Source organism: Talpa occidentalis, unplaced genomic scaffold (assembly GCF_014898055.3).
Source record: "Talpa occidentalis isolate TD23 unplaced genomic scaffold, MPIMG_talOcc4v2.1 talOcc4.7, whole genome shotgun sequence".
NCBI lineage: Eukaryota > Metazoa > Chordata > Mammalia > Eulipotyphla > Talpidae > Talpa > Talpa occidentalis.
In genome coordinates, this window is record NW_023605083.1 from 62,410,183 (window position 1) to 62,425,673 (window position 15,491).

Here is a 15,491-nt window from a genome sequence, read left to right on the forward strand (position 1 = left end):
ACAAAGGAATATAGGATTCATATTGCTAGGATAATCTGGAAATCCCTAAATGGAAATATTAGTATAAATATTAGTCCAGGCCAAAAATGTAACAATAACTTAGCTCAAAAAAGAAACACCTTACCCAAACTTACACTGATAAAATCAAACAGAGGATAGTTCACCATGCAAGATAGCAGCATCCATAGGAAACATCAACTCAGCCTGCCTTGACTGAGTAGCTGACACAATACACAAAGGGCTTAAAGCCCCAAGAAATTCAGTTAATAAAAGAAAAGAATAGGACTCTAAAATAAATATATTTAATTAAAGACACAAAAGGAGGAACAAAAAAAGAAAAATATGCTAGAAAGAAGAAAGTTCTGATAAACAAATATTTTTACAAATGAAAAATATGACTGAATTTAACCAGGCAACAAGGAAGTGATGAACCAAATTTAGGATGTAGGGCAGCCAGTCTGGGTTGTCTTTTTTTTTTTTTTTTAATGAGTGAATGACATGGAAAAAGGAGGAGTCTTTTATACTAAAGGAGATTAAGAGACATAGCCACCAAATAAAAACAATAACCCATAAAAAAATGACTGAAATTAGATCAGTGCATTAGAAATGAGATAACTAACATTTAAGTCAATGCTTCATAATTAGGATTCTATGCAGAGAATTGGGAACAATGAAATTAAAGAAATAATGATGGATATGAGTTACAGAGAGGACAAATATAGAAAATCTGAGATTATACTCAAAAGCATAATGAATGAAAACATGCCAAAACTGGTGAAAAACAAATTATTATATTTGAGAAACATATATAAATGTTGTGTGTTTAAAAGATCTTTAAGGATGAGTCCCAATCAGTAAAGGTAGTTAGTAGACTTATAAACATTTTCATATTTGGATGTATTATAATGAACACCTAAAAGAGATGATCTTAAAATATTAAAGAAAAGACAGGTGTACTGACAATGATTACAGCTACACTAGAGAGTATGTGAGAAACCATGCTTCCATCTCTTCTTAAAATTTGCTGTAGCCCAACAGAAAGCTATTTTTTTAATGAAAATTTAACTTTCAAATACATAGATTTGTCTTAATAATTTAACTTCTGATACTTTATCTAAAGGAATTATTTATACAAATATATGTCTAAGACTATCACAAAGCTGTTATAATAGTAAAAATTTTTAAAGAATTTAAATATGCATCAACAGGAAATAGACAAAAGACATCATGAAATATGCACCCATTTTAAAAAAGTTGATTGTTATTTATTAACAGACTTCAATCTGCTTGTCATCTTTGTTAGTTTCCTCATCTAAAATAGGAGTAAAAGTAGCAATTAACCTTTAGGTTGTCACAATGATGAGATAAATTAACATAGGCACACAGTAAATACTGTGAAATTATTTGCTGTTTTACTATTTCACTTATTGACTGAGTACTTGTGCAGTATCTTACCAGAAGATCCTGTTCTATTTCTTTAGAAATATAAATATGCATTCATATGTGAAAAATCAAGTTAAAAAGCAGTATGCTATGTATTATGTGTTGGAGTTTATATACCAAAGTTTTAACAACATCATCTCTGCATATAAAATTGCATGGGGGTGGTAATTTCTATCATATACTCTATGTGGCTCTATAATTTCTGAACTTTTATATAGAGACTTTTATATTTTGGAAGAATTAATGCATGTACTAATGCTTTGAAAAAAAATTATTTCTTTAAAATGGTATCCTACCTTGAAAAAGTGGTATCAGCCTTTCTGTTCATTGTTTTGATACATTATTTTTGCAGTTCTCTTGCTCCATTCTACTGTAAAACAAAATCTGTTTGGGGAAAATTTGGTCAAAAGCTATGGGTCCCCACATTGAATAGTACCCCAACACTTGGCTACTGGCTTGACTGTGGGGCTGTGGTCCTGATGAACAGAACATGAAACAACATATCATTTCCTTAGGGAAGGAACCTACATATAAGGACAGTAAGCTTGAGGCTCACACGAGGGAATGAAGGAGCCACCTCAATAGTATAGGAAATAAAGGGGTCCAGTTAGCAGTGGCTACTGGTGGATTCAGCCTCCATTTGACTCTTCTAATTCTTGGCAGAAACCTGGAATACATGACAAGAGTGCCTTGGAGGATCCAACACTAAAATTTGATTTGGGTTCTGATTTCTCAGTGAACATTTTCTACACTTGCTTTGGTGTTATTAATGCATAGAGAGAGTAAAATAAAAGTGTAAGTTCCCATAGGAAGTGAAGCACTGCCAGGCGAGAGCTACAGGAATGCTGAAATGATATCAACAGGGAAATCTCTCTGGTTTCCCCAATTCCATAGTCATCAGGAATGCAGAAAAATTTCTCAATCTCACAACTGTGGCGGCTCTTCCTATGGAAAAGTTAACCCCTATCCCAACTCTGCTTTCACATTGGGTTTTAGGATAGGTTTCATGGCAGGAAGTGAGGAGGGCAGGAAAATGTACATACCATATTTCACAGACTCTAAGATGCTCAGTTTATAACATTTGACCATATCTGGGATTGATCTTGAGGCTCTGGCTTCTTAAAACCACTTTAGCTCACTTTTGTTGTATATTTTAACATCTTGGAAACTGGCCTTTGTCTTGCTATCTTAAAGGCATTCACACTCGACTTCTGCTAGCATCTTTCCTTAGAGGTCTCCAAAAAAGAAAAATAAAGATAGATCATTTATGTTTTCTCACAAAGACATCCTTATATTTAACTAAAAATATTCCTTTAACTCCTCTTAATTAGTTCCTCATAGAGAAAAAGACATCATTTTTAGTAGCATGATTCAACGTAAACCACCCCCGCCCCCCGCCCCATTATATTTGCTACATATTAGGTGAGGTTGAAAAGAGAGACTAAGTGGCCTTTCAGTGTCAGGTAGAAGGAATCTTCTTCTCAGTTAAGAGTCTCTTTCTCTAATCTGTTTCATGTTCTACTTTAGGTATGATGTGCATACAAAGAATGATTCATACTGTTTCTCTGATGTATCTTCACTGAAACAGTTTTCTCCTGAATACCCCTAAAGGCCAGGAAGCAGATACTCAGTGACAGTGATATGACAGTGTGCTGATTTGAGTGCAGGGCTGGAGTTTTCCTGGAGAGGCGCCATCATGGAGACTTTGGAGAGCAAGATTCTCATCTTACTTCCCTGTTCTTGGCCGGAGAGATGTTCTCCCTTAAAAAAATGTGTTAATAAACACTGCAGAATTTAAGTCCTTTTATTATAATGAAATTCTTGTTGTTATAGCTGGAGGGATCATTGTTATGTTTTTTAATCATTGGGAAAGATCTATTAAAAAATGAACAAATGTCAGATTTCTTTTCTATTTTCCTAGAATTGTGAGAAATGAGTCTAGAAGAACACAAGAACAAGCCCTCCTAAAGAGAGGGTTATTGTAGGCTTCCCGGATTTTTAAACAACTCCTTGTTTCCATGGACACAAAAGCATCAACCCTCAGGGGAGGCATTTTAGGGAGTGAGGACAAAAGGAAAGTCATTTGGAAAATTTAAGTGAACTCAGTACATGAGTCTCCACCACTTGTCAAAGCACTTGGATGCTGTCGTTCCATTGCTCTGCAGTCCAAAAGTACCCCGAGGTCTGACCGGGTCTATGGAAGGGCTTTTTTTCTCTTTGAAGAATTTTTGTAGACACATGCAATACAGACAACAAATAGAACTCCAAGAGAGCAAAAAAAAAAATCTTAACTTATAGAAATCCTATCACAAATATATAATGTCCATATGGCAAGTGTCCATATATCGAACTATAAAAGATTAGCACTGTTTAAAAAAAATGTTAGTTTTCTGGCTTTCTTCCGTCTAGAAATCAGATTTCCTTATTGCATCTAGAAAAGTGGAAGTGATCATGAAATATTTACACAACCTTTGATTTGAGTTTTCCTTTGTTTGTGCTGCAGCTCTTAACATGACAAATGCCACAGAGAGAGGTATTTAAAACCCCAATGTGTGCTGTGCTGTCACTGATTGCAGTTTTATAAAATTTGCAGTGGTCCTGTTCCCGGCATCAATTCCACTTGTTTGATGCCACTAACAGGTTTGATTTGCTGTCATGAGTACGTTGTGTCTTTAAAAATCAAACAAATAAAAGAAGTCCTAGATCTTTGATATCCTTGAGGCTAGACATCATTGGGAAAATTAAAACTGCATGATTAATAGAGTGCATGCTTTCAGTGAAAAGTGTGACTCGTGGATTTCTTGAGGTGTATTATGTTGCATTTTCATCCAGTAAGTTCTGTAGTGCTTTCAAGAAACAATGGTAAAGAGGTTCTTCATTCAAATTGTCAGTAAAGTTGTTTAAGATAAAAAGGTACATGGTGATTATAACATTGAATACTTCAAGTTAATGAACAAGTAGGCCCTCTTTCATTGCAGATTTGAAGAAAAATATGCTTCCCAGATTTTCTTAAATCATTTGAGATAAAGGAATTGTTTACTATGATGTTAATACATTGAAATGGAAAATTATTATGAGCTAAAATGTGTATACTGCACATGGAGTAAGCTTTCATTTTAATTTTTTAGGAATTACAGTAACATGCACAAGTTCATATGTACAAACACAAAAAAGGAAAAATTCTTTGTCTTCAATGCATTAATTCATCCAACAAAGAAGATTCCTTGGGTGTTGTTCCAGACACTGCACAAGACAGAGGGTCATACTTTCCCCTTTTAATTTCAAAATCGAACTATTTTAAGTCAAGTAAAGAGAACATAGGAAGTAATGAGAATTCTGTGGCAACAAGGAATTTGAATAATAATTCAGTTATTTCCTTCAGAAATCAAGTATATGAGTTGCAGATTTAAATTTGTAATCTAGAATATTTAGTTCCACAAATACTAAACTATACAAGGCTATACACTCAAGAAAACTGCATGGACTCAAGAGTCTGCAGCAAATTGCTCGAGTTCAAATCCTGCCTCCATCACTTAGTACTTGTAACTTTAAGGAGATTACTTAGTCTCTTTTTGCCTTTGCTTCCCCACCTACATAATGAAGTAAATAGTACTCTCTTCACAATTTGTAGAAAGATAAATTTAGATAAATATATTTAAAATTCTTATAGGTGTGCCAGGCACAGAATAATCACTGAAACAATTGTTGCCAATGTAAATTCTAGGAATAACGTGACTTCTGTGCACCAGAAACTGATTTAAGCACTACTGAAGACAATTCTAGTTCTTTATGCGATGGGTCATCTTTATCTTTGTGGTAGAATAACTTCAGTGGCAGAAACTAAATTTTTATTTAAAACAAAGCTAATTTGTATTAACCTTGATCAATCAGAAGATTCATCATAGACTTCAAAATATGGAAAATTCTAAAAGTCATAGAGTTCAAGTACTTATTTTGCACATCAGGAAACCAAGTCCAGAAAAATCAGTATTTTGCCCAAATTAGCAAGAAACTTAGGTGTCTTGATTCCTAAGCTAGAGCATCTCCATTACTCATTCTTGAGTCTTTCATTTTTGTGTTTACACAGACCAGCACTCTGCAGCAATCATGTGCTCAGGTTGACATGGGTGTTAATCCTGACTCTGCCACTTGCTGGTTATTCAGGTTGGATATTTTACTTAAGCTCTGCAGGTCTACTTTCACCCTTGTGAAGAGGGACAGTATTACTCAGAGTTCTTCTAAAAGATGAAGATAGACTCTCTCCAGTGTCTACATGTGGCTCTGGGATAAATAATGGATGTTGTTGGTATTGTCTGTTGTTTACATTGTTATAAAGCTGGATGACTTCTACTCAGAGAACAGTACTGGCTAGGCTTCTCAAATTTCACAAATAGAAAGCCAGCATTACCAAATGACTCAACTTGCTTCCAAAGAACATAAATCTACCCTCAATCAGCAATGCTTTGCATTCTTGCTCCTTGTTAGAGATTATAACTTTGGTTTGGCCCCACTGTGTCAAGTATGGGAGGAAGCTTATCTAAGGAGCTATGTGCAGATGTACCTTTACTGGCAAACTGCAAATAGACATTTATAGTCACCATATCCAAGGGAAACTTTTATGACAGTGAGAAAGTCAAAGCAACCTTAGTGCATATCCTGAGTTTACATCATATTTTACTCACTACAGAGATGGTCATTCCCCCCAAAATCTTGTTGAAATTGTTGCTTGTTCCATCACTGGCTGCTCTAAAGTAAATCCCAAGTGAGAAATTACTTTTAAAATTTAGTTCATTGGTGGGGGGGTGGGCAGAGATTGGTTTCTCCTGGGAAATTAGCATTTTGTTTTCTCTCATGAGAACCATACACTTTATTTTCTTTTATCTTACTTTTTGCCCTACCAGGCTTGTATTCCAGAATCCAATTCGAAGTTTAGTCATAGTACCTTTTACACTAACCTGACCAGAAATTGCCTTTTTCCTAATATTAATGATTTGGCATTTCATTTGATTTATGGTCTTATCTATCATTGACTATACTCATGTCAAAGCTTCTATGGAGAGAGAGAGACACAAACAAGTGAGTTGATGGATTAGTGGAACTCTTCCTCCAGGTAAAGATGTTTAAACATCATTGTATGTCCAAAGCAGTTGGAGATCCTGATTGAAAGACATAGCTCCAGGGTGCATTCCTCGGGAACTCACACTTGATAGGCTTTTAACCCCTTCCCAAATAATCTTTATAGACAGTCTATGAACATTACAGGTTTACCTGGAATGTCTTTATTCCAGATTAAACTGTGAAATTTAAGAAGGTTAGTTTGTCTGTATATAGAATAAATACTAAGATCATTTCAAATTTATTCATTTGTTGAGTCCCTTCTGTGTATCCATGTAATAAGGTAACCATGAAGGATACAGAGATAAATAAGACATGGATCATTTCATGAAAAGTTTTCAAGTTTAGTGACAAAGAAGTGGAGTTATGACTAACCTCCAATATATTTGTGATAGTAGAAGTTTGTGCAGGGCAGGGGAGATAGTGGATGTTCTGGGAAAGTTCCAGAGAGGTGAGTTCCCATAGAATCTTGATTTGTGGTTAGCAACTCATAAATCAGAGACATTCTGCAGGGCAGGAGGAGGGAGGGGGATCAAATCAGGGGAGGGAAGAGTATAAGGGACTATGGTGATGGTGTACAGGTGAACAGGTGGTGGGAATTTTATGGGGTCTACAAAAATGAAAACTGATGTAAAATATATTTAAATAAAATAAATAAATATGAAAATACTATAGATACCATTAAAAAAAAGAAAAAAAAAAACAACTCATGGTGCAGATCTGATCTCGGTGAGGGAGAAAAAGGAAATGGACAGGAAAATGTAGACTGACTCATCAGCAGGCAGTAAAAGACAAGAGAGTTTGGGACATTTCTTACTAGTGGGCTATAAAAACCAGAAAGAGCTGCTATTTAGCTGAAGGTCAAACTAAAATATATATGAAAATTATACTCTAGCACCTTTCTTGGACATAGTGTTTAAAGAGTTATATATTGACCATTGTGTCAGCATCAGGATTTATAATCCAGAGGCCTCCAGTCCTCTTTGGGAATCTGGAATTTCATCTCATGTCAAAGGCAGAGAAATGTCTCTAGTCAAAGCCACTTTAGACAGACAGGATACTATGGTCTCACTTAAGATATAGGTTAGACCTCCTATTTTTTTTTTCAGCTACAATTTCTGGCTAAGTTAAAAAACAAACAAACAAACTAGTCTTAATAAACTTTAGCTTATATGACTGCTGTCAGAGCTTGGGTATCTTCCTTGGCATGAGATTAGGTCAAAAATGACTTTCACAAGTAAAGTTAAGATTTGATACATTACATATCCATGGTCATATAAGACGTTAACTCATTAAAGGAAGTTGAGTGAAGGGTACATGGAAATTCTCTATACTATCTTTGCAATTCTTCCATAAATTTAAAATGTCTTCAAAATAAAAACTAAGATTTTTAATGAAGTATCATTGCTTTATAATTTTCTATAGATTTTAGGTGCATAGCATTATAATTTGACATCTGTATAGACCACTAAAGTCTATTTTTCACTCATCACCAGTTGACACCTTTCACCCAATTTATCACCCCCCCCCACTTCCCCCTTCTCTTCTTGTAAACACCATTTCTTAAACAGGTAAACTAAGAACATCTGACCAGTAATCAGGAAGTCTGACATCTCCTCCCGTTAAAACCAGGAAATGCTTTTTTTTTTTAAAAAAAAAAAAAAGAACCACAACTGATGTCCGACTTTTGTTTTTTGGCTTATGGCTAAACTCCTAAGCTATTTACGCTTTTAACCATTTTAATAGTTGCTCTACCTATATCTAGGCCTGAAATGAAACAAGTTCACTTCATGTGGCTCTTGTCTGATTTACTAGGAAAACACTTTTTGCTCATAGTCATTAGTCACCATATTTACAAGCTGGGAGAGTGTTATTAGTGTGTGGAAATGGTCCCAGGCCAGACCACTTCAGAGATTGGCGGTATCACAGCAGCAGACTTCAGGGGCTGGGAGAATAGAGTGACTGTTTGTGAGGGTTCTGTGTGTTTTCTAAAGAAGCTCGCATTCAGATTCCTCCAGAGATGGAGCCACAGCAGATCAACCTCCACATACATCACTCTGCTTTAAAGGAGTCAGAAATGTAAACAGCGGCAGCACAGCCAGGGTCAGATTTCTTGCTTTACTTACCAAGGAGTTGGGAAAGATCAACTAGTGTTTACTTCGGTTCATCGTTATTTTTGTCAGAATTTCTTTTATTGATTGGCAAACGAAACAATCTGTTGACTAACAAAGTACCACAGAGCCTCAATAAGAGTACTTTTTAACTACCCTGGGCCCAATTTTTTTTTTAAATAAAAAACAATTGAAGTGACTCTTTTTATTCTTCTTAGTGCTTTTCTTGTAACAGGCATCTCTGACTCAATAGTACTTAAAATAGGATCCTAGATGAGACAAATGTACTATTTAAGAACAGATTCAAATAATCTAGTACCAATTAGCACTCATGTTTTAATGAGTGATTCCTCTCTTATTTGATAATTGCATTGAGGATGGATTTGAGCACATATTTTGAACACCTTGAAAAGGGTCCTTGGCACGATCAGTATCTGGGGTGCAGTCAACTAAGGCAGGTTGAAATTAAAAAGAAAGATTTCAAAATATCACCAGTTTTCAATTGTGAACGAAGGAAGAGGTAACTATTGCTTCCACTCTTGCCTGTAATTCTAAAGGCAGTTTCATTTTGCTATATAGTATAAATTGACATAGTAACAAAATTAGCTATAAAAAAACTTACCAAAATAGAAAGTTGTTCTTCCCTCTAACTTGACTTTTCAAATATCATTTGAGATTTCTAATACTTTATGAGAATTCAGTTGGTAATAGTATTAAAGATTTATATTTATATAAATATATGTATATAAATATATGGGAATATATATCTATTAATACAATTTTGTGTCCTTAAACAAAGTCCTAGAATTGTGTTTTCAGAGAATCAAATGATCAGAGATTTCTTTAAGATATTGACTCTGAAGAAAATAATAAACAATTTCATGAAAAGCCACTGAAAATATAAACAGTCTTCAGGGAAAAGAGAATATTTTTTAAAGACATAGTGTTTATGTAAATGGGACGCTTTTTACATTTGTTTCTTGATACATGCCATACTTTTAGAAATTTGCACCTGCTATCTTTACAACTGAATTTTCATCAAATATTAGAAAGCTCAAAAAACACATTTGAAAAGTCAGTTTAGAGGGAAAAACAAGTCAAACTAAGAAGTGTTTGTAACTTTCTATTCTGAAGTTACTTTGTAGCTAATTTTATTTTCTATTTCAATAAATTTATACTGTATTAAAAATGAAATTACATTAAGAATTACAGGCAAGAGTAGAAGCAATGGTTATTTTCTTTCTTTCTTAAACAACTGAAAAATTGTGTCATTTTGAATGTTGTCTTGTCTTATAAAATAGGTTATTTGTCCTTCACAATAAACTCTCAATAAGGTCCTAGTTAAAAAAAATTCAACATTGTGTTAGTAGTATTTCTTCCAATATCTCCTCTTAATTCTATTAGTTTGGGTTTTATATGTCTTGAGATTATATTATTAAGTGTATACATGTTAGTTAATTATTATTGTAGCTCCTGTTTTAGGGATTGTGTTTTCACCTTTAGGCAGTGTTCCTATTCATCCTTCCTGAAGCATTTTTACCATCAATTCCATTTTGTCTGATACTAATTGTTACCACATTTTTCTATGTTATTTTCCTATGTGTTTGGTTGGTATTTTTCTGACCTCTTCTTTCCAACCTTCTGGCTATTGCATTAGCAGAACATAGCTAGGTTTTCTGTAATCCAATAAAAAATCCCGTATCTTTAATATATAATTCAATCTTTATATTTATTCTGATAGCTCATTTCTATTTTTATATATATGTTTCTTATCACAACTTCAGTTAATCATGCTATTTCTTTTCTTAGCTTCTCTTTTATTCTTTTTCTGCCTTCTGGTTGATTAATAATATGTATTTTATTCTCTATTCCCACCTCAAAACACTGCTGATTTTGAGATTATAAATTTTTAATTTTATATATTGGTGATTATCTTTATATTTTATATATATGCATAGTGCTATAATTCTAACAAGGTTTTTAAAACCATGCATTATTTTCTCCAGTCTTGTCAACCAAGGAAAGATCTTATTCTTCAATACCACATCTAACATCACTTACCCTCATCCCCTGCCAACTCCCTGGTTTTGTCTAACTTTCATTAATCTTTAAAAATTTTAATTGTTCTATAGTCCCAGTTACTTAGTTCTACAACATATGACATCTATTTCTGTGTCTACCATTCCTTTTTTCTGTCATTTTTTTCTTTCAGTTTTCTTATTCCTGAAATATATTTTTCTTTAGTACTTTCAGTGAAGAGCTATGGATAGCAGGTTCATTAGTCATTACATGTTTAAAAGGTCATTAATTTACCCTGATAATTTAGGTGAGTAGTTAATTCTTAGCTGACAGTTATTTTTCCTAACCATTATCCTTTGTTTCCTTGAACCTATCATTGGTTATATCTCCAATTTTTCAATAAGTCTCTGATTCTCTATGCTAAATGCCTTACTGAACAAATCCAAGAAAGCTGGGAAGAAAAATGTGTCACTAATCCAACTTATTTTTTAAATTACTTTTTTCTTTCTTCTGCAAGAGCCTGTTCAGGACACTAAGGGAAAAAGTTTTCTCCCCCTGCCAAAGAGGATTACAAATCAGTTTGGAAGATAAGACAAATGCATTATACATAAAGCAGTTAATGAAAATTTATCAATTAAATGCGAATGGCATGGAGTCAGTAACTAAAAATTGGTAATTGGTAAAACAACATGTTTAATCAAGACACAGCAAAACTAGGACTACGGTGTGACCTTGAAATGACAATCTCATATATTCAATGAGTACACTCAAGCTTAAATAGGTTTTAGAAATTATTCTCTCACAATTTTCTCTGATTTCACGTATCCTCAATTGTGTGTGCATATGTGTGAATGTGTTTTCATATTTGTGCATATTGATATATAACACATAAGCATATGTACAAAGATATATATTTGCATTTGTGCACAGAAAGAAATTTTGATAGTCTGTGTTTGAAAGTCTATTTTCTTTTAGAAATTTTATACTTTCTCCTAGGAAAAGACAAATTTTAGACAATCTTCATCTCTTGAGTTGATTCTTTATCTCTGCAGTGAAAGCAATGGGTACATTCTTTCAAAACTGTGCACTGCTTCCAATTCCAAACAAACCAAGCCAGATGAGAAATAGTAACAATAATAACAACCATGTAAAGAATAGCAAAGGAAAATTAACACTGTCCTCAAAGTACTCTTTGAAGTCCACTCCTGGAAAAAATCAGTTGAAAGGAGACCCAAAAGTTATCTGCACTTATTCAAGAACCCTAAAAAGAACAGTGGGCGAGAAGATTTTTACTCAAAGCTTAGAGACTCTTCAGCTTCAGTGGAATGAAATTTTGAAGATATATGTAGTATTCCCATGGGAGACCCTTACCCATCTCAGGGTTCTCTCTCTCTCTCTCTCTCTCTCTCTCTCACACACACACACACACACACACACACACACACACACACAAACACAGGTTACTTGACCAGTGGAAAAAATATTTTTTCCAGGCTTGAAAAGAAGAGCAATTATGCTAAGAAATGAGAAAGCCACGCCCAGTCCGAAAGGATTCAAATGTATTTTTCAGGCCTAATCTGGTCCAACCAAGGGCCTTCAATTATTTCTTCTGATGAACATCTGTGTTACAAACTGGGAATCTGTAGAGTTTCCAAGCATCCAGATGACCAGTTTTTGTCAGAAAAAAATGATGTTTATTCAAAACCCATACACTGTTAGGGGTGTTAAAAAAATATTTCAATGTTTAGAGATAGATAACCTATAAATCTGCTTTTAGCCACAAATATATTCAATTTCAGTGTTTTCAGTAGTCCTTGATCTTGGTACTAAATACAACCAGAATGCCACTGACTTAGTTGATGGAAAATTCAGACAGTAAATCTAAATCTGAAATTATAAATTCACTTAAATTGAAGAAGACTAGGTATTCAGTGTAAAAATAAACTTTTCTCTCTACAATGTTAAATTAGAACAGGAGAGTTGTCTGAAAACTGGAGTTGCATTTCTAGTCCTGCCACCTGCAGCAAGTCTTGAATCCCAGATGCCTTACTTGTGACTTGAAAAACATAATTTATTTTCAAGGCCCAGGATATGGTGAGGGCTAAATAAGATAAAGTACAATGTGTGTGAAAATATCCATAAGCTGTGAAGAACACTTTGAATATATTCTTATTAACAGAGCATTGCTATTTTACACTATAAACAAACACAGCAGTGGCTTATCATTGATGCAAAGAAAGGTCTAAGTTGACATGAATGAACAAACCCTTAGGAAAGAAAAAAAGAACTCCATGTGGATCTGCACCTGATAGTGTTATATAGACGTTTTGGAACAATTAAGTTGACTGTTGTCTTTTTTCTAGAATTTTTTGAAGTTTATAAGTTCTCCATTTATACTCAGTTTTTCTTTATAGCTTGCTTTCCTGGTAGCTTCATAAAAGATAATGCTTTGCTTCTCTACTCCCTGAGCAACCCCGGGTGTTGATAGAGAGGAGGTCTCTGTTGGTGGTAGGCTCTGCTCATAGAGAAACCCCCTAATCCTCTGTTTACCACAACACGAGCCTATTGCCATAGAAATGATAGCTGAGATCCCAGATTGAACATCACTGACTTGACAGCAGGGCCTCATAAGAGAGACATGGAACCACAACAAGAAACACAATTTATCAGAATAGTAGGCCATCTGTTGCCTTGAAAAAAGGGGGAATTGTCAACATTAAATAAGAATGCATGAATGGGCTGTGGTGTTGAGTGTGCTGTAGATTATTTTGTGACTAGTACTGCCTGACTAAAGTAGTAGTTTGAAATTTTATGTCATCTGATAATTTATTTTTAAATGGTCAATAGTTTCCCTGATTGCATTGATTTCTTGTTGAAATAGGAAACAAGCAGATTCTAATGAATCTTGTTGCACAACTGATGTTTTTGTGGTCAAAGATTTCCCTTTTCATGATGTGCTATTTTTGTTTGTGTGTGTGTTGTGTTTGTTTGTTTGGTGGTGTGTCTATTAATAGAAGAAAGTGAACCTGAGCAAGATACTAAAGGTATATTTTTTCTTTCTGTGCATCATCTTTTCAAATGCATGGTTCTACTCAGTTGCTTATTTTTGCTGACCTTATAAACAGTGCTAGTGGCCACTAGCTTGTTAAGAAATAACAAATGACATGAGGAATACTGTCATAGCATTTAACAGAATGTCATTAAATGGGCTTTTATTATATATTTATTGACCATTTGCTTTTATTAAAGAAATGTTGAGTCAACAGGACAGTTTAAGCTTGGTATTCCAAACTGAAAATGCAAAGAAAATGAAATAACATAACTTATTTGTTTGTTTGTTTTTCTGTTGGGGGGGGTTGTTTACAAATTTTGGAGAAATGTAAAATGTCATGGACCAGCTCAGGTTTTTATTGTTATTACTTCAGGAGGACAAGGAGTATTATACAATTACTCTAAAACAAATCAAATCCATGAAATCCATGAAAATTAAATTGATTGTACACAGACCTATCTATTTAGTGGGATATGTTTAGAGAAAAGTAAGAAATAAAACTGGTTTGGGAAAGAAAAAACCTACCTAGAGAAAAATTTTAAAAATCTCTATTATAGAGAAAAGTAAAAATATTTGGGAAAAATCTTACTGTAGAATGAGTTTTCCTTCAATAAATATACATTTCATCCTGATTAAGACTTAAATTGTAGGCTCCTCTAAATTTTTATATCTTGATAAAATTTCCAAGTTCCTATATGATACAGTTTTTATTCTAGGAATAAATCTTCAGCTAGTATTATTTGAAATAGCACCTCCTTATCTTAGTGTCTCAAATAAGGTATTTTGAGATGTTTTCCTATTTCTAAACATCAAACTGCTCACAACTAAATTTAGATAAAATCATTTCATCTGCTCCTGTTAGTTGTTTTTTTTAACTTTTTGTTTATTTTCAATTTATGTCTATCAGTTACTGCTAGCTTAAATCAAGTAAATTAAAAACTTCTTTAAAGGAAACTAGGAAATAATACATATAAAAAAGAAGCAAGAGAAATAAAGTGTGAGCTCATGTGTCCTTTGAAATAACAGCTTAGAAACAGAATTTATAAGGGGCTTAAGTGTTCCTCTGGTCCCACTTCCTTACCAAGAAAAGAGATGTACTTCATCTCAAGCCAAACTACTCATTCATTTCAGGACTTAATTTGTGTCCCCTGTCTGTGAGGTTTTCTGTGACACCAGCACTTCAATTTCTGAGTGAAAAATGACTCTATCTCCTTACTACAAATTCAGATTATCTGTTAAAATGACAATAATAAACTGATGATGTATCTGAAAGTGCTTTGGGTGGTGGGGGAGGAGTACAGTGAGGAGGAGAGAGGAGGAAGGAAAGAAAACATATTACAAAGGTTTTGGGCTCACTGGCTGCTTAAGCCCAATTTTGATTACAAGATTCTCAACCTGGATCTCCCCAGTGGTGCAGCGGTTGAGCTGTGAAGCTGCCCGCAGGCCTCTGCAGCGCCGGTTCGATTCCCAGCCACCGGGCGAGAGTCCCACATGGCGCGCAGACCTCTCCTGCCATGCCCGCTGCTCCCCTCAGCAGTGTACTTCATCAGTCTACCTGTTCTGCTCCCCACTCTAGCTCTGGTGAATTCTCTCACCCTCCGGTGCTTCTGACTGTACCCAGTGCTTGTATAAATAAATAAATCTTTTTTTAAAGAAAAAAGATTCTCACCCTGCAGTTAATCTGCCAACATGCCCAGGAGAAATGAAAGCCCTGACCTCATGAATAGGTCCAGTGACCGAAAACCTGGGGA

General features: G+C 34.4%; 1 protein-coding gene across 6 annotated transcripts in view; it reads left to right on the forward strand.

Annotated features, from left to right (window-relative positions):
- The window catches only part of MUSK (muscle associated receptor tyrosine kinase), a 75,107-nt gene that overhangs the window by 19,018 nt on the left and 40,598 nt on the right, over positions 1 to 15,491 (forward strand). For 3 of the 6 annotated variants that reach the window (XM_037494381.2, XM_037494376.2, XM_037494377.2), the window contains exon 6: positions 13,703 to 13,732. The exons of the other annotated variants lie outside the window; for them this stretch is intronic. In XM_037494381.2, coding sequence (XP_037350278.1) covers positions 13,703 to 13,732 — 30 coding nt within the window. The remainder of the gene's footprint in view (positions 1 to 13,702; positions 13,733 to 15,491) is intronic. 6 annotated transcript variants of the gene reach the window in all.